A 23,534-nucleotide genomic window follows, 5' to 3' on the forward strand; every position below is an offset into this window, starting at 1 on the left:
GAATGGAGTACAAATGCAGAGCATGTGGCAGCCTGGGTGTGCCTCCCCTTCCCGAGGGACCCAGCACAGCCCCAGCACTGCAATCACAGCTCTGTGCTCCTTCACAGCAAAAGTGCTCAGAATCACAAAGTGACTTTTTTCTTTTTCTTTTTTTTTCCCCTCTCAAATGGTTTCATTAGCACTGCTGCAATGGAGTAAGGTATTTTGTTTTCTTATCTAATCATTTTAGCATTTTAATTTATGAAATACAAGCATAACTACCCTTGCTTTCACTCCTGATTAAACACACACAGCTGAAATATTTCATGCTTAGCCGAGTGAATATTTTAAATATTTTTTTTTTCCCCCACGAAACAATGCTTAGGATGTCCGATCCTTTTTCTATTACAGGGAGAAAAGATGTCTTAGAGCAAGCATTTAAATGAATGTCAGCTGGAAGAAACACACACTGAGTGCAATTTGAGATAAAACTACCATTGATCCCTTCATGTACAGCCTTTGTGGCAGTGGTGACGTGGCCATTGAAAAGAGACACTGGTGCCAGAGTTCTTCTAAGAGATAATCCGTCTTCTGAGAGAGGATTTGGGTTAAATGTACCTGTGAAAAACAGTGTATTTCAGCTGGCATGATGAATGGCCTATTGTATGCTGTGCCTGGGCTGGGGGCTGGAAGCAGAGAAGAAAGCAGAAGCACCAGGCAGCCCTGACTGCAGTCTCAGCAGTGTATTTGTTCCCTCTTTTCCCAGAGTTCCTTGGCAGGGATATCTGGAGCAATTTTTAGCCTAACAGCAACTTTGCCTCATGCCACAACTCCAGGCAATTGCATTATTTATCAAATTATTTCTATTTCTATCAGACATCTCTGTAGCTGTTTATCACCTTTAAAATAATGCTTGCCATGCAGTGGGGGTTATTAAAATGATCTCATGGCTGTGGTACTGGCCATTAGGCTATTTTGGGTAAGCAGAGAAGTTTATAAATCCTCACAGGTTTCACTGCTCAGAGCACCCAAAACCAGGGACACAGCTCACGAGTGCCTGCTCATCACTTGGAGAACGGGCTGGTTCAGGGCACAGCCCACAGGTAATAAATAACTCCTGTGGCCCTGGGATGCTGTCCCCAGGTGTGACAGGGGATGTTGTGCCCTTTGTGTTGCATAAATAACTCACAGCCAGGTCAGAGCATTCTGCTTCCTTCACCTCCAGTAAAACACCCCAAGGTCCAAGCCAGGCTCCTGGGGCTCCCAACTCTGATGGTGCACAGGGGGAAAGAGCCCTGAGCCTAAACCCCACCCAGCCCCTGCCATGCCACAGGAGCACTCCAGGCTCCCCCTGCTCTCTCAATGAGCTTTGCTTCCTGCTATGGCTTTTATTTTTTCTGCTCTAAGTCAGTGAACACAGCAAACCTGATTTCACCCAGTAAATCCCATGGGAACATGAATGACTCGTGCCCTGTGGAGGCATCACCTAAGGTGACTCCAGAAAAACCTTTCTCCCACACTAAAATCACCTCTTTTTTTTTGCAACATTTTTGTCTCCTCAGAATCACATCCTGCAGCACAATCTATCTCACCATTCACCAACACCAGCCCAAACCCTCAGCACCCCCCTAAATTTCCCCCCAGAACCTCAGCATCCCCCTAAATTTCAAAGCAGGCAGGGCTTTCCAGGCTGGGCTTTCATCCCCATCCTGTCACTCCAGATGTTTCTGAACAGGGGGACAAAGGGACACCACCACCACCAGGGTGGGACATCAGCACAGCCTGAGGGCTCACAGCACCAACCTGGGCAAGGAGGGCACGAGCTGGGTCAGCTCCACAGCTGTCAGTGAATCCTAGGGAAGGCAGGATGATCCCTGTGCTGGAGTTTTCCATTTATTTCCATCCTAACTCCCAACTGAGTGAACTCTCAGCCTCCTACACACCTGCACCTTCCTGCCCTGCTGGCTGTGCCTCACCCAGAGCTGCTGCAGGGTTTATTTGTCTCTGAGGACCTGTCTTTTCGTGGTTCACAGAGGAGCCTGAGATAATTTAGAGCCTCTGTCCAAGCCCATTTAATTTAGTGCACGTCTCTCTCTCAGTGAAGGCAGCAGTAGATAACTCCTGCCTTATCCATGACAACTGACAGGCCTCTTAACAGCAACCCCCTATAATTAATTTTCAGGTAAGAACTGTATTTGCTCTAAATAAACTGAGGGAAAATCCTGTTGCGTTGAGTTCAGTAGAACATCTCCCACTTCTCTATGTAGGAAGCCATTCCCCCTTGTCCTGGCAGTGTCTGTCCATGGAAAAAGTCACTCTCCCTCTTTTAGTACTGACTTATCATAAAAACCTGTCAATAATATTCTAAATAGAAAGAAAAAAGAACATCTTTTGCTCAGATAACAAGTTTTGATATTGTAGCAGTGGCCCCTTTGGAAGCATCCAACAGCACACTGCCACTGAATTCAGCACAGCTCAAACCAGCCATGGATCTGGCATCCCACATTTGCCCACAATTTTCTTTTCCCACCAATTGTGTATCTGCAGTGACAGAGCAGTCCAAGGCAATAATGCTGCATCCAGCCATTATTAATATCTATAAACACAAAAGCTGTGGTTTGTCATCATCTTCCCTTCGGTCTGTACGTTTCTAAGACAAGTCTGGAGTGACAGAACGTCATCCTGATGGAGCAGGGAGGCAGCAGGAAAGGAAGGGAGCATTTTCAGCTATTAGAGACTTCATGTAGATTGTTCAGAGATGCCTGGAGTAATAATTCACATACAAAAATATCCCCAGGTTATCTAAGAAGAACAGTTCTCTGGAAAATATCTTTCTTTAGGGATGCTGATAACAGGAGGAAACAAATGAAAACCAAACACAAGAACTGTGAGGGACCCTGAAGGGAGCGAGGGGGCTGTGGAGAATTTCAAATAATAGAAACCTTTTTGCCTTCTCTCTCCAAGCACTCTTTTTTTTACTACACGCAAAATTAAAATAAATACAGTCAGAAAGCCCATGCCATCAAAACAAATATTTGAGCAAGCAGATTTGGGTAGAGCAAAGCTTTGTTTTTACAACAGCTTTCATTCCCGAGATGCGAGGCAGTGACAATTTGATACAGGAAGACTCTGCAAGTCTAGAAGGGTCTGATGCTGCAAAGAGCCAATTTTTCATTGATTTTGGTGGGAAATGCAGACCATCCCCCAGGGAAATGTCCCTTTTGACACAGCCCCTCCAGCTGGCAGTTTATTTACAGACAAAGCTGACTGATAAACCATGAACGCTGCAATGGCACTGCAAGGGACAGGCTCTACATACAGGCTCTCCACTCTCCAAACAAAAGGCTCAGGACCTGGACCAGCTCTTCTGGTGGCACTGGAGGAGCAAAACACCCTGAAAAGCTCTTCATGAAAAGCTGGGCCCTCCCTTTCTGCACAATTAGCCAGCAGAGACACAGCCTCCACACGCGTCCTCCTGCGCTCGCAAGCGAGGAAAATCCTGTCTGGGTAGCAGCAAAGCCACTCCTGCTTTCACTCCATCTAATGCTCACTGAAATATTTGCTGTGCTCGTTCTTCCAGGGCGCTGGCTATAGCCCAAGGCATGGGAATTAAATGGCTTCTAGTCCATGGAGAGGGACAGTGCTAATCCAAGGGATCGTGTTTGGAGGGCGCATCCAGCCACCCACGCCAACAACGCCTTCCTGAAAAGGACAAGCCACCACCCTCTACCTACAGCACCCACTGTGGAGGTTTGTAGGGCATGACAATCAAAGGGAACTCCACTGGAGCTCATAAAAATTATTATGAGAAAAAACATCCATGCAAGATTTTCAGTGCCTCAGCTGCTGACACAAAGCGTTTCTGGGAGCGTTCGTGAGATCTCAGCAGAGGCAGCAAATGCATTCTCAGCTTATTTGTTCCAGCTGATACCACCCGAATTCAAGCCCAAAGGCACAGCCTTTCAAGGATAACACATCTTTCTCTCTGGTTCCAACAAAAAAATGCCCAAAGCACAAAGGGAAATTACGCACCTGGCTTGTAATGGACATTAACAGGTTTGTGAGATCCCAGGACACATTTACATCACTTCAAAATGATGCTTGAATAGCCATCAAAAATATCACCAAGTCTGAAATGTTCATTAGGAATCCTTCTTCCCCTTTAGACATGTAATGATTTCCTTGGATTCTAAAAGTGCATCTCACAGTATGGCCCTAACTGTAAAATCATTGCCTGCTTGCTCTTCACCATAAAAACACCCATGAGAAGAAACATCTGATAATAATTTTTTCCTTCGAAATGCTACAGACATACTAAAATCATTATCAGCTGGAGGACAAGCAGGAAGCTGCACATCAGCTCCAAAGTGCATTCAGGAGGCTGATGCCAGGCATTTCTTTGGGAAGCAGTGGATGCAGGGTGTGCTTACCACAGAGCAAACCCCATCCTGCTCCCCCCCATCCTCCTGTGGGGAGGGACCAGCTCCTTCCTGGAGCAGCTTTAACAGAGGGAGCAACAACTTGTAGCTGTGTGTTCAGCACCCAGGGATGAATTTAATAATCATAAAACCTTGAGAGACTGTCGCAGACATTTCTCCGCAGAAATCCTTTCTTTCAGATTTCTGCGTCTTCGGGAGGCCAGAGGCCCCCGAAGAGAAGGTAAACAATTATTATCAGCTGCTGTGGAATGCAATAGGATTCACCTTGATTGGCTCATTTTCTATGTTTATAATTAAGAGCCAATCACCAGTTCAAGCCAGGGGACTGAGTCCTTGGCCACAACTTTGTTGTGGGCTCTTTTCTATCTATTCTTAGCTTAGCTAGCTGCTCTGCAAACCTCTCTCTATATTCTTTTTAGTATAACTATAATGTATTATATCATATATTAATAAATCAAGCCTTCTGATCAAGATACAAGATTCACTGTCTCTCTCTCACCAGCAGCGACCCACTCAGGTCGCTGTAATAAGAGATCTCAAGCAGGAACAGCAGCAAGTGACACATTTAAGAATGTCAGCACAGGACACATCTGGCTGCAATCCAGAGGTTGGATCCCTCAGGGACAAAGCTCTGGATCCTTCACCCCCTCCACCAGTGCAAGTAGAACTCTGCTTTTAAAATTAATCCACAAGCACCAAGGTGAAAGCCTGATGATTTCTCTTGACCCTTTGTGACAGGTTTCTCTTAGGGACATCTTCATCCTGCTTTTAGGGATGTCAACACAGGACACATCTGGATGCACTCCACAGGTCAGATGCCTCTGGGACAGAGCTCTGGATCCTTCGCCCTCTTTACACCTGCAAGCAGAGCTCTGCTTTTAAAATTAATACACAAGCACCAGGTGAAAGCCTGCTGATTTCTCCTGTCCCCTGTGACACGTTTCTCCTAAGAATATCTTCATCCTCTTTTAACAGGACACAGCTGGGTGTGCTCTGGAGCTCGGATGCCTCTGGGACAGAGCTCTGCACCCTTCACCCTCTCCACCTCTGCAAGCAGAGCTCTTATAATTTTAAAGAGCTTTTAGAATTAACACAGAAGCACCAAAATTAATCCACAAGCACCAAGGTAAAAAAAGCTTTTAAAATTAACACACAAGCACCAGGCACACAAGCACCAAAATTAATCGACACAAGCACCAAAATTAATCCACAAGCACCAAGGTAAAAGCCTGATGAGTTCTCTTGACCCCTTCTCTTGTTAATTTTAACTTGGCAAGTTAAAATTACCCCACGAGCACCAGGTGGAAGCCCTTTGACTTCCCCCGAGCCCCTGGGGCACAGCAGCCCTGGGGTTTGTTCCCAGCCCTGTTCTGGCCAGCTCCAGCAGCAGCACAGGCAGCAGTGATGTCCTACACGTGTCACACGGAGCCCTGCAGCAGCACCACGCTGCAGATGATCTGCTGGGACACGGGAACAGATTGCTGATGCTGCAGGAGCTGTGGCACGGCGTGAGGGACGGGCTCACCCCAGCTGGAGCTTGGCACAGAACAGGGAAAATTGGCTCTTTGCTCCTCAGTTCGTGGCTGCAAACTGAAATCAGCTCCCGCTTCTGCAGCAGCAGATGGGAGAAATGGAAATTCTAGGGATCAGACTGATTATTGATGCACACAAAACAAACCAGCACCAAACCTGGATTCTACACAAGTCCCTAATCCTTCTCATCTAACCAAACCTGGATTCTACACAAGTCCCTAATCCTTCTCGTCCAACCTTCAGCTGGAAACACTTATAGAATCAAAAAATCATTTTTAGGTAATGCCTTTGAAGAGCACTGAGTCCAACTGTTAACCCAGCACTGCCAAGGCCACCACTGACCCCTGTCCCCAAGTGCCACATCCTTTTAATCCTCCAGGGATGGGGACTCCACCACTTTCACTGCTAAAACACGGTGTGACCATAGAATCAGGATTGGGTAGGAGGGACTCTAAAGCTCATCCAGGGACACCTTCCACAGACCAGGCTGCTCCAAATCCCAGTCCAGCCTGGCCTGGGACACCTCCAGAACAACCCAGAGCTAAAACCAGCTCCTGCTGGCAAACAGCTCATGAACAGGAGGCCATCAGGGACAACAGCTTTCCAAGGCTCCTGACCACCAAACCCAGCGGCTTCCTGGTTCATTTTATTCTCTTTCTGCAGCAAATTGGTTAAAATGAGTGGACAAGTCAGTTGTTTCAGATGTTGCAATGAAGTAGAGCCATCTCTGCCACAGTCTGTGCCAAGTGAGATGAATGATGGACAAACTTCAGAAAGCCATTTGCAGAGTGTCATTTTTCATCCTGCCTGGGCAGGATGTAATGAAAACCCGACAAGTTATTGATGCTTTGGTTACCTGTCTGCCTTCAAGAAATTGCACAGGTGCTTTATGTAAAAGAATAAAAAAATACAAAGAGTCAACACAATTAATGGGAAGCAATGATGGGAAGCATCCTTTGAGATTTTCTTTTCTGCTGAAGTGTCACTAGGCTGTGTGTCCAAAAGACAGTGCTGGCAATCCATCTCTCAAGCAATCAGGATAAAAATATCACCATGGTTTGTACCCTGGCAGCAGCCTGGGAAAGATATGCTGTCTGTCCTCTTGCCATTTTCTTTCTGGCTGTTTAAAGTAATTAAGCACTAATTAGGAAGTTTGAGGCAGCAAATATAAAGCTGGAATTTATACAACTTTTTGTACTCACGACATGCTGGAAGAATGGGAGAGAAGCTTTGCTTGTTCAATTATCCTCCTAGACTGACCTGACTCCAGGCTGTGGTGGAGAGAACAGTGAAATACCTGGGAAAATCTGGACCCAAATTACCGAAATCTTGGAGCAGAGCAGCCAGTTTGGGTGACAAATCACAGCAGCTGTCTGGGGGTGCTGTTCTCTGTGGTGGTGTTTCACAGGGGTCCCAGGATGAGGGAAGGGATGAAAATCTTGGCTCCATGTTTAATGGAGAATGTTGACTCCATGTTTAATAACAAATCAGAACGCTGATTTATTATTTTATGATATATATTATATTAAAAGAAAATTATGTATTATAACTATACTAAAAGAATAGAAGAAAGGATTTCATCAGAAGGCTTGCAAGGAATAGAAAGGAATGGAATGATAATAAAATCTTTTGACTGACCAGAGAGTCCGAGCCAGCTGACTGTGATTGGCCATTAATTAGAAACAACCACATGAGACCAATCCCAGACGCACCTGTTGCATTCCACAGCAGCAGATAACCATTGTTCACATTTTGTTCCTGAGGCCTCCCAGCTTCTCAGAAGATCGAACGAAAGGATTTTTCATAAAATACATCTGTGACAGTTCTCTGTCCCCAGCGTGAGTTATCCGGGCACTCCCCACACTCCAAACACTCCCATGGCTGAGCTCACTGGGAAAGTGGCACCATGTGCTGTTTCCTGTGCTTTTGTTGACTTTCAGCGCCAAAAATGAACAATATTCCTGCCGTAAGCACCGTGGCTGTGCAAGGTGACACATCCCAGAGCCTGTCAGCCCTGCCAGACAATGGGAGCAGCACTGGGAGCATTTCCACGAGGATCCTGAGTGTGCCTCGGGTATCTGGGTCAGATCCCGCTCCAACAAAGTGCACCAGGAGGGTCCCTCTGCACAGAAACTTGTTTAATTAAGATAACAGATGTTGCTACCACACAACTCACGGGGAATGGTTGTTTAATTGGACACTTTCATATTCTTTGCTACCAGCACAGAACGTAATTTGTTTTTTTATGCATTTCTTTCCTTACAATTAAGCTGCATAAGCAATGCAGGCACTGTACATTCCTGGAAAAGAAATGGCTCTAATGATGTAGGGGCTTTGCATGAAGAAGAATGAGAGAAGAGCAATTTGTTTTGGGGCTTTAAAGTACAATTATTTTTCTGTCCCAGCCTGAGCACGTGTCTGGTGGCAGGGTAAATATGACTTCCAACAGCTCTAGGAGAACATGAGGAATTAAGACTGTTGTGTACATATTTTGAATAAAAGTTTTCTTGCTTTTCCTGCACTCTTTTTGCTGTTGGGGAGGCAAGGGAAAGGGGAAAAGTGGGAAGCTGTGGGGGAACAAGAGAAATGTGAATCTGCTCTTGAGCCACACAATGCTACAGCTTCACCTCTGGGAGAAATAATACATGGAATTATTGCCACTATGGCATGGAAAATAAAAACCCCTTTTTCTAGGCCCAAAACAAGACCTGAGAGAAGAGGGAAGACTGGCAGGGGAAGCAACGCAGACCCTGTGCATGTATATCTGTGCTAGAGCAGCTCCTATATAAAATTTACCTTCTGGAGCCAGGCCCCCAACATCATTTTGGCTCAGTTAGGCCTCCAAGGCAGGATTTCCATTATTATGGAGATGAAGTGCCTTTAATGAGTGCAATAATGTGATTGTACCCCAGGGCAGAATCCCTAATAACACAATTGCACAGCTCTCAAGCACCAGTGAGAGATGCCCCGAGGCCATGGCATTCATTAGAGGTGCAGCACACGCTACCTCAGCCGCCAGAGAAGAAAGGGAAACCTAAACCCATAAAACTCCCTTTTTTTTTTTTTTCTTTCTTTTTTTCCAGTGTGGCAGTCTCTGCTCTGAGGCAAACACTGAAGAACACTCTTTGTTTTGCCTCCTGGACAGCAGGAGCCTCCAGAGCCGGAGTTTCAGCAGCAAAAACCACACAGAGTGTCTCCAGCAAGGAACTGAACCCCAGACAGCAGCTGGAAAGCCACAGAAAACCCAGGAGAAGCTGTGAAGGGATTGCCATGGCAGCCAGCAGGCTGAGCATCAGCATCCAGAGCTGGCGCTGACACCGTGCTGCTGCTTTTAACTCCACCTGGAACTGGAAGGGTCACCTATATTGATTAACCTGCACGTGATCAACCTGCAGCTGGGGAAGGATCCAGATGGTCAGGTGTTACTCTGGTTTTTAAAGATTTTCTAAGCTTTCTGATGTTTACATTCTTGTAAACATCACACATTTTCTGTAAATAACTCTTTTTTTGGCATTCCTTTATGGAGGAGGAGAGAGTTGATGGCCTGTTGGTTTGACCAGTGCCATTGGAGAGGTGGCACCGTCACCCTCCAATCCACTGTCACTCTTGGAAAACTATAAATGCTGGAGTCAGAAAATAAACTTCCCTTTTATAAACTTCCCTTTTTTCTTCACCTTGAGAACAGCAGTGTGTGCTTGTGTTCCTTCGTGTCCTATAGCGACACCCAGGTGCCTCTCTGGCGCTCACAGGATCCTTTAATGGCACTTTTAGCAGAGATTTCATTGAATTTTCTTCTCCCACGCCTGTCTAAAAGTTCTGTGCCCTGTCCTAGAGATGAAGGGATTGCAGCAGCAGCCTTTCCTGGCACCTTGCTTCCTGGATTTCAACAGATTCTTTTCAAAACAGCCAAGAAAGTTCTTGTTTGAAATCCACACACGGCTGGGGGTGTAGGGAGATCCTGGGGCTGGACTCCAGGCACTGGGACAGTGGGGAGGAAATGGCATTTCAGCAAGCACAGGAAGCAGAAATGCAGCAGGATTCAGCAAGCAGAGATGCAGCAGGATCCAGGAAGCAGAAATGCAGCAGGATTCAGGATGCAGAAATGCAGCAGGATTCAGGATGCAGAAATGCAGCAGGATCCAGGAAGCAGAAATGCAGCAGGATTCAGGAAGCAGAAATGCAGCAGGATCCAGGAAGCAGAAATGCAGCAGGATTCAGCAGAGCTCAGGCACTTGGCCCCTCCTGCCCTTGAAGGCAGACAACAATGACAACCATGACAATGTCACTCCCTAACTGTGCCTTTCACACAGACTCCAGGTCCAGGCTGCAGGTGAATAACTTTTACACTTTCTGTAGAAGTGGTGAGGATTCAGCAGCCCAGGAGACACAGCCCAGTGAGAGTCAGAGCAGAGCATCTGGGAATCTATATTTTTTTTAACAATGGTTATTTAGAGCACTTCAGAGGCAAAATATTTGGGATTTTGGAGTGCATTTTTATCAGCTTCTTGGCAGGGATGATTTAATAGCAGACAGAGATGGGATGGGCACCATGGGAATAGGAATCTCACCCCCAGCTCCTTGGGATTGCACACAGGCTGTTTCCTCATGTATTTGCAAGTCAATTTTGCAAAGCTATTAATGACAAATTTAGCTCTGATTGCTGCAAGTCCCTGGGTTAGTTAATGAAAGAAATGGTTACTTTAAGACATTACCTCTCATTTTCTCTCAGGATGTCTTTTCCTTTCTTCCAAGAATAAGTAGGTCTGGGGGAGGCTTTGGGCTTGCACTCAATGATGACTTCACCCCCCACTTTAACCAGAGTCAGCTTCTTCAGCAGCGTTTTGGAAAAGTCTGGCCCGATGGCTGAAAGCAAAACCAACACAAACCACGTCAGACTTCCCTCAGGAAAAACCAAAACCAGGCTCATTTGAACATTACAAAATTCCAGGGTTGTTTCTCGCTTGCAATTCCTGAATGATTGGACTTTATGAACTAGTGAAGTCTGGATGGGGTAAAAAGACACCTGAGTGCTGCTTTAAGTGCACAAAAATACCTGATTTGTTTAAAAATGTGTGTTCCGCTAAAAACCCGAGAAACCAGTAACCCCACCGTGCACATCTTACTGGGACAGCACCCCCAGGAACCTCCTGCATGAGGAATATAAAATATTTCCTTTTTCTGTGTCAGGATCATCCTTCTGTCAGGCAGGGAAGTTCTCACAAACACAGAACCCATCTAATTCATCAGAAACGTTAACATTTCTAGAAAGGCTGACACTTTTATTCTTCCTATTCATAATTATTGCATAAGCTGGGTTATTTATATAAAGGTGGGAGACACTGACACAGCCAGGTCCTGAACCAAGCAACACAAGGCAAGAGTTGTTTGCTCCAGGGCACAAAGAATCAGCTTTTCCTGCCCCCAGGGCACAAAGAATCAGCTTTTCCTGCCCTCAGGGCACACTCCTGTGGTTTGTGGCAAACTCTCAGATATCCACTGAGCTGACCCCAAAGCCCTGCAGCCTCTCTGCAGCCTGGGGAACAAGGAGATGCTTTGGCTTCCTGTGAATAAAGCACAATCCCACACTGAAAACGGGATGGGCTCTATGATCCAACAGTGCTCCAAGGTCCTGCATCAGAGATTTTTGCTTTCCACGTCTAATCACAGGCAGGGAACTTAATTCTGGCACTCAGAAACACAGGTGTGATATTAATTAAATGCTATAAAAGAGCCCTGAAACCAGCGCTGGCTTTGGAAAACACTCCAGAATTAAAGGAGACATCCTGACGACACTTCCCACCAATGCATTTAGAGCCAAATGCATTATTATTTATATCATTATTAATATATTGTCACTTCTGAAACAAATTTCTCAGATGATTGCCCCAAATTTATAAGCAAAAGAGATTTTTTTGAATAATCCTGTTACTCCCATCCCTGTAATAAACAGTTTAGAGTGATTTTTGTGAGCCATTTGCTGCATTTTCCTGCCCCTCTGTGAGAAACAGGAGTTGCTCACTGTGGGTTTTTCTGTGACGTTCAAACCATCATCATCTGACATTTAGAAACTCTGGGCTCATTTCTCAGCACTGCCACACCTTCCTGTGCCACTTCAGGAGTAATGAATTTAATTTATTCACACCTTTTGTTTGTCAAGCAGGGATTTTAATGACCTTTCTTTCCCCACTCTAGGCCCACATTTCATTTTTCCAATTTGTTTTTCAAACATTTAGCCTGAAAATTCTGTAAGACAAGACTGCATCTCAGTCTTGTGCAATGTCCAGCACCACTGGATTCTGCTTTTATATAAAGACTCCAGGCAAGATAATTGGCAACAATAATTGAGAAGAATCACTCTGAGAAAAGCTGGGTCTGTAATTTTCCATTTCTCTCTTTCACTTAATTTTGGTGCAAGTCTCGCTTGAGATGATTAAACACCACCAGTAGCAAGTGCTTAACTTCAGGACCTTTTACAACAACCATTTTAACCCTCAGATCTGGTTAAAAGCTAAAATTTCCCAGGGAGGGCTCAGAATGTTGCCCTGCTTTGAAACTAGTGAAAAGGCAAACCTGCTGCTTTCCTTTCAACATGTGCCAAGTTCAATCACAGATGCACAGGGATTTATCTGCAGGACACCATTTGGGTGCTTTTCCTGTGACAGACAGAAGCAGAGCTGCAAATTCCAAGTGAGAAGTTGGCCAAATAAATATTCCTTGCCAGGTTTCTTAGACCAGACCCTCCAAAATTTGGGTTTTTTGTGTGGACACGAGGAGCTGCTGGGCACAGGGACACCCTGGGAGTCCCCAGCAAAAAGGATTAAACCTCTTTCCTCTGAAAACATCTTCCTCCTTCCCAAAGGTCCATTTTTACCAGGTTTTAAATAGACAAGAAAAGCATCAGTGGGTTTGTTTCGATTTCTTTCATGTCCAATAAATCTCAGCATTGTGAAGTCTAATTTATTGAGCATTATCGTACCTTTCTCCAACAGCAACACACACGATCCTTCAAATGAATTTTTTTTTTTCCTATGCAGGCATCTATCACTGATGATAAAAAATGACCAATAATTGAAAATCCCATAGCGGTAAAAAAACCTGATGCTTTGTTCCTCGGGATAAATCAGAGAATGCTGCTACTCAACATTTCATTTGAGGGCAACTAAACTGTTATTTTGCGATCAGGAATTGTGCTTAACCCTTTGAAAATACAACCCTGTGCTGAGCAGGGCTGTGTCTCGTTCAGGAATATGGTTTGGGATTGAGGTGCAGCCTGGCAGGGACCCCTGGGATGGTCCCACCCCACCCCTGCTCACCCACGAGCAGCACAGGAGGCTCCCCAGGGCTGTGCCCAGTTGGATGTTGAGCATCTCCAAGGACAGGGATGCCACCATATCCCTGGACAATCTGTTCTAGCGTCCAGCCAACCTCAAAATAAACTTTTTCTTATTTTAAGTGTCATTTCCAGGTTTTTGTGGCCATTGCCTCCTGCCCTGGCATGGGCACCTCAGAGAAGATCCTGGCTCTGTAATCTCTGCTCTCTCCCCGCAGGTATTTCCCCACTTGGATTCACATGAGCTTCTCCTGGCTTTATCTGGGAGGAGCAGAGCAGCTGTGCCCAGAACCGTGGGGTGGAAGATGCTTTTCTTTGGGATGGAGGAACTTTGTTTGCTGAAAGGTCTCCTCAAACAGGAGCTTTGTCACCGTGTCCAGAGCAGAGTCACTCTGCAGCCAGGACTGGGCACCTGGATGTTCTGAATGGCAATGCTCAGGTTTCTCCAGAAATAGCTTTAACCAGCAGGAGAGGGAATGCACCTGCCAGCTCCTGGAGGAATGTGGGATGAAGTAAAAAACATCTGTTCTCTGCTCTCAAATGCCTCAAGTTGGCATTTCACACCTTCCTTAGGAACAAATCGCCACAGATCCCCTGTCACAGACATATTTTCATTAAAAATCCTTTTCTTAGGATTTATTCCTCCTGAGAAGCTGAGAGGCTTCAGGAACAAAATGCAAACAATGGTTATCTGCTGCTGTGGAATGCAACAGGTGCATCTGGGATTGGGCTCATGGGGTTGTTTGTAATTAATGGCCAATCACAGTCAGCTGGCTCAGACTCTCTGTCCGAGACACAGACCTTTGTTATTCTTTCTTTTCTATTCCTAGCTAGCCTCCTGATGAGAATTTTTTCTTCTATTCTTTAGTATAGTTTTAATGTAATATATATCATAAAATAATAAATCAGCCTTCTGAAACATGGAGTCAGATCCTCATCTCTTCCCTCACCCTCAGACCCCTGTGAGCACCGTCACAATCCCCTTCTGCTTCAGAAACAAATCAAAGATCCCCTTCTGCTGCAGCAGCTTGTCAGGAGCCCCTGGGCAGGGCTGGCTGTGGGTTTGGGAGGCTGGCTGTGGTTTTTGGGGGGCTGGCTGTGGGTTTGGGAGGCTGGCTGTGGTTTTGGGAGGCTGGCTGTGGGTTTGGGGGGCTGGCTGTGGTTTTGGGGGGCTGGCTGTGGTTTTTGGGAGGCTGGCTGTGGGTTTGGGGGGCTGGCTGTGGGTTTGGGAGGCTGGCTGTGGGTTTGGGGGGCTGGCTGTGGGTTTGGGAGGCTGGCTGTGGTTTTTGGGGGGCTGGCTGTGGTTTGGGGGGCTGGCTGTGGTTTTGGGAGGCTGGCTGTGGTTTGGGGGGCTGGCTGTGGTTTTGGGAGGCTGGCTGTGGTTTTGAGGGGCTGCCTGTGGGTTTTGGGGGGCTGGCTGTGGTTTGGGGGGCTGGCTGTGGTTTTTGGGAGGGTGGCTGTGGGTTTGGGGGGCTGGCTGTGGTTTGGGAGGGTGGCTGTGGGTTTTAGGGGGCTGGCTGTGGTTTGGGAGGCTGGCTGTGGGTTTGGGAGGCTGGCTGTGGTTTTGAGGGGCTGGCTGTGGTTTTGGGAGTCTGGCTGTGGGTTTTGGGGGGCTGGCTGTGGTTTGGGGGGCTGGCTGTGGTTTTGGGAGGCTGGCTGTGGTTTGGGAGGCTGGCTGTGGGTTTGGGGGGCTGGCTGTGGTTTTGAGGGACAGGCTGTGGGTTTGGGGGGCTGGCTGTGGTTTTTGGGGGGCTGGCTGTGGTTTGGGAGGCTGGCTGTGGGTTTGGGAGGCTGGCTGTGGGTTTGGGAGGCTGGCTGTGGTTTTTGGGAGGCTGGCTGTGGTTTTGGGAGGCTGGCTGTGGGTTTGGGAGGCTGGCTGTGGGTTTGGGGGGCTGGCTGTGGTTTTTAGGGGGCTGGCTTTGGTTTGGGAGGCTGGCTGTGGGTTTGGGAGGCTGGCTGTGGTTTTTAGGGGGCTGGCTGTGGGTTTGGGAGGCTGGCTGTGGTTTTTAGGGGGCTGGCTGTGGTTTTGGGAGGCTGGCTGTGGTTTTTGGAGGCTGGCTGTGGGTTTGGGAGGCTGGCTGTGGTTTTTGGGGGGCTGGCTGTGGGTTTGGGAGGCTGGCTGTGGTTTTGGGAGGCTGGCTGTGGGTTTTGGGAGGCTGGCTGTGGTTTGGGGGGCTGGCTGTGGTTTTTGGGGGGCTGGCTGTGGTTTGGGAGGCTGGCTGTGGTTTTGGGAGGCTGGCTGTGGGTTTGGGAGGCTGGCTGTGGGTTTTGAGGGGCTGGCTGTGGGTTTGGGAGGCTGGCTGTGGGTTTGGGAGGCTGGCTGTGGGTTTGGGAGGCTGGCTGTGGGTTTGGGGGGCTGGCTGTGGTTTTTAGGGGGCTGGCTGTGGGTTTGGGAGGCTGGCTGTGGTTTTCGGAGGCTGGCTGTGGGTTTGGGAGGCTGGCTGTGGTTTTTAGGGGGCTGGCTGTGGGTTTGGGAGGCTGGCTGTGGTTTTTAGGGGGCTGGCTGTGGGTTTGGGAGGCTGGCTGTGGTTTTTGGAGGCTGGCTGTGGGTTTGGGAGGCTGGCTGTGGTTTTTGGGGGGCTGGCTGTGGTTTGAGGGGCTGGCTGTGCTCAGGGATGTGCACTCACCAATGACACTGAGCTCCGCGCTGGCGAAGATGACGCCGTGCCTGTTCTCCGCCACGCACTGGTACATCCCCGCGTCCGACAGGCTCACGTTGGCAATGGTCAGAGAGCCCTGCTCCAGCTGCACCCTGCCCTGGGGACAGCAAAACAAACTCCAAATCAATGAGAACACCAGCAAAGCCTCCTCAGAACGTGCACCCAGAGGTTGTCCGGCTGTGTTCTGTAGCAAGGAGGACCAAAGGAAGCAGCGGGAACGGGAGGAATCTGCATGCTGCGAGTTATTTGTCTGCCAGCCAAATTTATGTCAGCCTAGAGACTAAATGGTGAAACCAATACAGGAGTTGGTAAATGCAATTTCAATTGGAGGACCTTCCCTTGACCCCCTCATTGATTTAATACCCAAAGCATTTAGATTAATATCCCTTTCAAGGAGATAAGATTGAGGCAAGAAATGCACTTCTGCTCCACAGTGGCACATCACAGCCAAGCCCATTCTCAGAAACATTGAAAACAATGGTATTTCCATGGAATCACAGAGTCATTGAGGTTGGAAAAGACCTCCAGGATCACTGGGTCCAACCTTTGACCAAAATCCACCATAGCAACTGAACTATAGCAGATACAGGTGTTTCTTGGGCACCTCCAGGGATGGGGACTCCACACCTCCCTGGGCAGATCCAGGGAGAAATTCACCCTTTCCATGGAGAAATTCCTCCTGATTTCCAACCTGACCCTTGAGGCCATTTTGAGTGTATATGGCAATGCAGGCTGCTAAGACTGGTTGCCATCTCAGCCGGCACAGACAGAAACATTTAAAATCTTCTGCAGTTTACTGAAAACAATGTAAATGCTAATAATTTAATGATCCTTTACTTCATATCAGCCACTAACGTGATTTAAGAGCAAGCCCATCTGCCAGTGACCAGTGTGAAGCAACCAGAATTAGTGTGTGGAGTGAAAGACCAGGCTGTCATTTGTCAGCCTGAGGTTATGGAGCTTGAGTTATCAATTCTAATAAGTACAGCAAAGTGTTCCCTCCCTCCCCAGGAGTTTGACATTTACCAAAAAAAAATCTAAAATAAAGAGCTATTGGTTTTCTACTCGGCCTTAGGGCAGAAATTTAATGTTTGTGCAATTTGTATCAGGGCTTGATCAAATCGGGGCTGCCATGTTCTTTCACAGTAAGTGAAGGGGAAAAAGTGCTGGCTGCTGTGAAACCAAAGCTTTGGTGACTTGGCTGAGTTTGTGGTGACAAGGTGGGACCATGAGCTGGGTGATGACCCTCCAGGAGAGGCTGGGCACACGTGGGAGGGTGTAATTCCACAGCTCCTGCACAGGGACACAGCCCAGCAGGAGGAGTGGGAACACCATTAAACACCAGCAGGAACCCCGAGGTTTCATCACCACTTGAAGTTCACCTAAATATCATAGATTAAAATAATTATTTTGGAGTGATCACTCTTTGGTGACACATTCCAAAACCCCATTCAGCCATTCCTCCTTCTGTCCAGCCTTAGGTTTGCATCATGGATCCTTCATTCTGGCGAGGAGAGTTGCGAATGTAGAGCTGTGGTGTGTCCTGCTTGTCCTTGGCAGGAGTAGGGAGGTGCCACCAGGCATGGGAAGGAACAGGGGATTTTCTGTGAGGGTGGGCAGGCCCTGGGTGCCCAGAGCAGCTGTGGCTGCCCCTGGATCCCTGGAACCGTCCAATGCCAGGCTGGACAAGGCTTGGAGCAGGGGGTGGAATGAGATGATCTTGAAGGTCCCTTCCAACCCAAACCGTTCCGCGATTCCAGAGCACCTCATCCTCCCCACCACAGCTCAACCACCCAGAGATCAGTGAGCCGGCAGAGCACCCCAGCACCCCCATTTCCCATGCCCGGGGGGTTCCAGCTGTGCCTACCTGTGGCAGCAGGGGCTCCCCGTCCTTGAGCCAGCGGTAGGAGGGCTTGGGGCGGCCGCTGGCGCGGCACTCCCAGGACACGCGCTCCTCGATGGCCGCGCGCACGTCGCGGATCTGCTGCGTCCAGCTGGGCTGGGCTGCAGGGAAAGCAGGGAGGGGAGCATGGAGCCTGGAAACAGCACCTCTGTGCTGCCCAACAAACCTTCCTTCCCTCATCAGAACACTGGACTCGCTAACGTTGGGGTTTTAGCTTTTCTATTTTTCATATATTTGTGTAGAACTCTAAACTCCACACACAGTGTGTGCTGCTGCTTCCCCATTTGGGGCAGACACAACAATTCCTCTCCAGGCCTGGCAATCAAGGGCACCTCACTGCCTCAGGCCCAGAGATGGGAACAAAAGGGAGTTGGGGGAGCAAACTTGGGGTCAATGACTTCACTACCTGCAGCTGGAATTGGCAGATTCACCCCCAATATGCAAATGGACCAAACTTATAAAAGTGTGCAAACCCTGACCCATCATCCATTTTTGGGTGTAGCCCCTGGGGGGTTTTGTCTGCCCAAAATGTATCTGAAGCCCTTCAATAAATAGAACAGCTTTTTATTCCCTTAATTCTTTTTATTCTCTTAATTCTGTCTGGCCTCTGTTTTTAAATAGCCCCACAAAAGCACAATAAGAATTGCTAAAGATTACTGTTCTTCCTTGAGTCCAGTGCTGCTTTCTGAAGGTGCCACAGGCCAAGACCAGAAGCTACTTTTATTTTATTTGTAGTAAAAACCCTTAAAGAGAAAGAGTAGCTTCAGAAACCCTGCTCATCCTGCACAAACAAAGCAGCAGTTACACACCTGGTCCTTCAAATAAAGACATTTCCCTCCTCAGGGTCTCTATAACCTGGGCTACAAAGCCATAAATTTTAGCTTCAGACTTCAAAACATGTAATTCAGAACTAGTTCTGCATTGAAATTGAGGTTATTCCAGTAACTCTGCATGGTTACAGGCACTACTTCAGGTCCAGGCTCTCAGTCCTGTCTTGATTAAGGCCAGATTTCCATACATTGCCACAGGAAGGAAAAATCTTTGGACCCAATTATTGCATTAATGACACTGAATAAACCTAGAAAGGCCACAAGCAGATTTTGGAGACACATTTTGGTAGAATTTGGTGAAAACCAGCACTGGCAGTTTTCAGCCACTTGTGAGATTGTATTTTTAATGGTGTTTCACATAATTTCATCAGTTTGTTGGCTTTTTTTTTTTAGAGAGTTTGAGTTTGGCCAGATTCCACTAAATTCCACTAAAATTGTCACATGGTTTTGAAGACCACCCAAAACCTCAGACTTTAAGAGTTACCTCTTGTCCAGATATATCTACAATATACAATACGACCTATTTAAGATCTTATTAGTAATAGCATAATAATATATCTACAATACTATTCAGAAAATCCCAATAAACAATAAAGTTTTGATTTTTTTAATGGGCATTTGCCCTATTTTGACATAAGAGCATCTGACTTAGCAGAATGGTATTACCAGCAGAGGTCTCCAAGAACCTGATTAATACTTTTCCCTGTGTAATCAGATAAAAGAAAAAAAAAAAATCAAGATTTCTCAAAGCCAGGTAACAACTTTAAAAATCTCTGTTGGATAGCGATCCAGAGATGGGCTTGAAAGGATAAATTTAAAAACATCACATCAAAACGGCAAATGGGTGCGATTATACCCAAAAGAGGGGTATGTCTGTGATGATGGGATGCTGGAAATCCAAATTTAGGGAGCTCAGGTTGTGTTCAACCCCACCCCTGGCACCCTGAATGTGCCCACAAAGCAGAAATGAGGTGGAGAGGTTCCCACAGCCCCTCAGCTCCAAGGGAATTCCAAAAAACAACAAAGTGAACTGAGCATGCAGGCGGGAAAGGAGAATGCAGAAGGGAAAGGAGAAGCGAGTGGTGTTTATTTCTCTGGCTGCCCCTCCTGCCCCTGTAATATTTTGAGCTTGTTTATTGTCTGTATCCAAAGGAAAGGGAAAGCCTTTAAACTCAGGAAGATGAAAGTCAGTTCTGTCATCTGGAGTAAGAACTTGAACGATTCCATCGAGCTGAGCAATTGCAGCGGGTTCAGTGGCTCAAGGACATTTGCAAATTACTCATGAATTTACATATTTACTATTCTAACAGCATCTAACTCATCATTTTGAAAGGAATTTTATGATCCCATGAAAGGAGCTCTATAAAACCCACACACATCCATTTGCCTTTTTTATTTTTGCTGCGCTGTTTTACAGATTTCCCACATGAAAACAAAACTAAAAAAAAAAAAAACAAAAAACCACCCAGACAAAACAACTGGAATTAATTTGCAAATCAAGAAAAGCCATGAATGGTAAGCTGTGCTCTATAACCTGAGTGTGTGCTATGGAAAAACAAAGATAACTCCTGTGGAGAGGAGCAGAGAAAATTCAGAATTCATCCTCATTTCGTACAGACTGCTCAAATAAGGGAAATAATAATTTTCCCCAAATAAGGGAAAATAATAATTTCCCCCAAATAAGGGAAATTCTCCCCAAAAGACATTTTTTTGGGGTGGTTTGTGGGTTGTTCATCCCAACTCCTGCTCTGAGTGCTGAGACTAAAACATGCAGTGTTGGAAGGTGCCGCCTCAAATTCACATCACCCTTTGGTGCAGCACCCACGAGCCACAGCCTCCAACCCACACCATCCTAACCCCCTCCAGTGATCTGAACTGGGTAAAATTCCGAATCCCAAAGCCATTTGTGGTGCAGACAACTCCAGAGTGAGCAGCACAGATCAAAAAAATCATCTCAGTGAGGAGCTCTGAGAAAATTCAAAATTCATCCTCATTTCGTACAGACTGCTCAAATAAGGGAAATAATAATTTTCCCCAAATAAGGGAAAATAATAATTTTTCCCAAATAAGGGAAATTCTCTCCAAAAGGCATTTTTTGGGGTGGTTTGTGGGTTGTTCATCCCAACTCCTGCCCTGAGTGCTGAGACTAAGACATGCAGTGTTGGAAGGTGCCACCCCAAATTCACAGCACCCTTGGGTGCAGCATCCATGAGTCATGGCCTGCATCCCACACCAGTGGTTTGAACTGGCTAAAATTCCAATTTCCAAAGCCCTCCCTGGTGCAGACGGCTCCAGAGTGAGCAGCACAGGTTGGAAGATGATCTCAGTGAGGAGCTCTGAGCCGTTTGTTCGGCAGGAGTTTGTTCTCTGCTGCTCTTTGGGAGTTTTTGTAATTAGGTCAAGCTCTCCTCTCACCAGTTGAGTGCAGAGAGAAGCTCTTGGCTTCATCCTGGGGAATGCTCAGGGGCTGGCTCAGGCTGCAAATGTGTGTGAGCCACCAAAGGAGAGTGGCCACAAGCTAATGGAATTTGACAGGAGCCCACTGGGGATCAGGGCGAGGTAACACGACTCGAGATTTCAGGCATGATAATTAAAATAATTCAGATAAGGGGATGAAACCACCTCCTCTCCACAGCGTTTTCTGGTATAGCAACATTCTCAGAGATAATGACAAGGCTGAATTTGTGGTTGGTCTAGAGAAGAGTCCTTTGGATGGTTTCAGTGGCGCTGACCAAAGAGAAATTATTTTACAGGAGATATTTTGGTCCTGATGGGTGCACTTAAGATAGTACTGGCCTTGGAAACATCCTGGAGGAAAAATCTGGAAGCTGATTAAGAATTCATCTGAGTTGCAAGCAAAATTCATATGCTAAATCTATAAAGTGAAAGAAAAAGCTTAGAGATATAAGCATGACTCTTACATAAGGATTGCTTTAAAGAAAAATCTCCCCCTCCTAGGAGATTTCTGGAGTTTGTAGTCAGGGGGATTGAAGAAAGGTGATGGAAATAGTGAGAAAAAAACCCTGTTTACCTTTGATCACCTTTTAGTCTCCACCAACACAAAGTGGGACAGTTAAAACCAAGTGAATAGGAAAATATGCCCAAATATATTCTTACTTCTCTAAGACAAAATTGTCCAGGGGCAGTCTGTCCTTCACTGTAATAAATTAAAAGGCAAAATAGGAACTGGAAATCATGTCCTGAAAGATATTTGCAAATGAAATGATGCGGCAGGTGATGATGCATCACCTCAGAAATGAGAAGCAAACCCCCAGAAGTAAAGGAGAAATATGAGAAATAAACCAGAAAAAAACCTGTAGGACTCTGCAACCATCTGTGAGTTCAAAACAACCCAAAAGACTCAAGCAAATGAGGTGCTAATACATATCCAGAATCCAATTCTCAGCTGGTGTGTATTGATTTCAGTGTTCCTAAGCCAATTTCTAGCAGATGATGACCTGGTGCAGGCTGTGTAATTCATCATTAATGGCAGATGAAAGGCTGAATGATTTGTCCATTACCATCTCTATTCTAAGGAGATTGAGACTGAGCCCAGGATCAGAGCAGTGTAAAGACCAGAAAGCAAAGTGTAAGAAGTAAAAAAACCCCAAAGCAACCAGATGGGAAAAGCAGATGAGTAATTAGAAATAAAGAGTACAGCCAGTGTGTGAGGGCCTGTCCCTGATGGGGACACAGCTCCTGTGCACAAACCCCTCAATCCTCATTTGTCTCCTTCCCAAAGATCACAGAAACCAGACCCCAGGTCACCACTGCTCCTCTCTCCTCCCTTCCTCCCTCCTGACCCCAAGGACTGTTGGAAATCTCTACAACTGCAAGGTGTGCAGATCCTGCACCAAACCAATCTGCTGGAATGCTGTGCCTAGAAAAAAATAAATCTCCATTTGAGTGAGCCTTTGGAAACTCTGCAAGACTGACCCTACCAGCCCAGCCTGGAATATTAAACACCAGAGGAAAAGAAACAGAGGAAAATCTGAAGGAGCTGACTCAGCTGATAAAACCCCTTCAGCCATCCCTTCCTCTCATTTACCTCCCGTTCTGCACCATTAGAGGGTTTCCCCCCCAGTTTTGGTGGGCTGTGGGTGTTACAGACACACCACAGGGACCCTCCTCATGGTTTGCCCTCCTTTGGTTATTTTCCATCCTGACACCAAACTGCAGCTGCTCAGGGGTGCAAGGGAGGTGTGGGGTGATCCATGAGGAACCTTCACATTTCATTTCTATTTATTTGTGTTCCATCCTATTTGTATTTTTGCTTCTCCTGCTGGAGAGATGTTTCTCCAAGCAACAATGATAATAACATGAGACTTTTTCTGAATATCCAAAAATTGGATTTCTCTGGAAGCAGGGTTCCAGCAATCCCTTGGAAAAGAAAAAGCTGATGAGAAACAATTCTGTGCTCTGTGCAGGAATGTGCTCTGTGTTCTGGATGCAAGACCTCCCTTAGGCAGCAAAGAACTCAAAACTCAAGAGTTACTCCTCCCTGTACTAATTTTACCTGTGTAAAAGGTGACGACAGGGTTTCCTAGTGAGTGATGTGAAATATAATTAATAATCATATAGTAAGAGTAAAATAATAGTGCACTTGCCCTATGTACAGGAATTTTCTTGTCTTTTTATCAGTCCAGAAACTCACTTAAATCAAATTTCCAGCAATTTTTTTGTGATTTAGGACCTAAACTGAGCAGACATGAAACCACCTGATGTTCACTTGTGCACATTTCCTTTTTAGACTCCGACCATAATGAAGAGCATAATCTGATTTACACCTGAGGCTGTTTTACAGAGTGGCACAAAGTGGCTTTTGCCCAAATAAAACACAGGCCCACTGATGAAAGGAGG

At 46.5% G+C, this 23,534-nt stretch overlaps 1 protein-coding gene across 1 annotated transcript in view; it reads right to left on the reverse strand.

The window, feature by feature from the left end:
• Positions 1–23,534, reverse strand: part of LOC132078237 (contactin-4) — a 241,624-nt gene that overhangs the window by 38,649 nt on the left and 179,441 nt on the right. Inside the window, exons 10-12 of the mRNA XM_059480279.1 lie at positions 17,809–17,945; positions 15,909–16,038; positions 10,664–10,814 (exon numbers count right to left, since the gene is read on the reverse strand). Of these exons, the coding sequence (XP_059336262.1) occupies positions 10,664–10,814; positions 15,909–16,038; positions 17,809–17,945 (418 nt within the window). The remainder of the gene's footprint in view (positions 1–10,663; positions 10,815–15,908; positions 16,039–17,808; positions 17,946–23,534) is intronic.

Source organism: Ammospiza nelsoni, chromosome 11 (genome assembly GCF_027579445.1).
Source record: "Ammospiza nelsoni isolate bAmmNel1 chromosome 11, bAmmNel1.pri, whole genome shotgun sequence".
Classification (NCBI taxonomy): Eukaryota; Metazoa; Chordata; class Aves; order Passeriformes; family Passerellidae; genus Ammospiza; species Ammospiza nelsoni.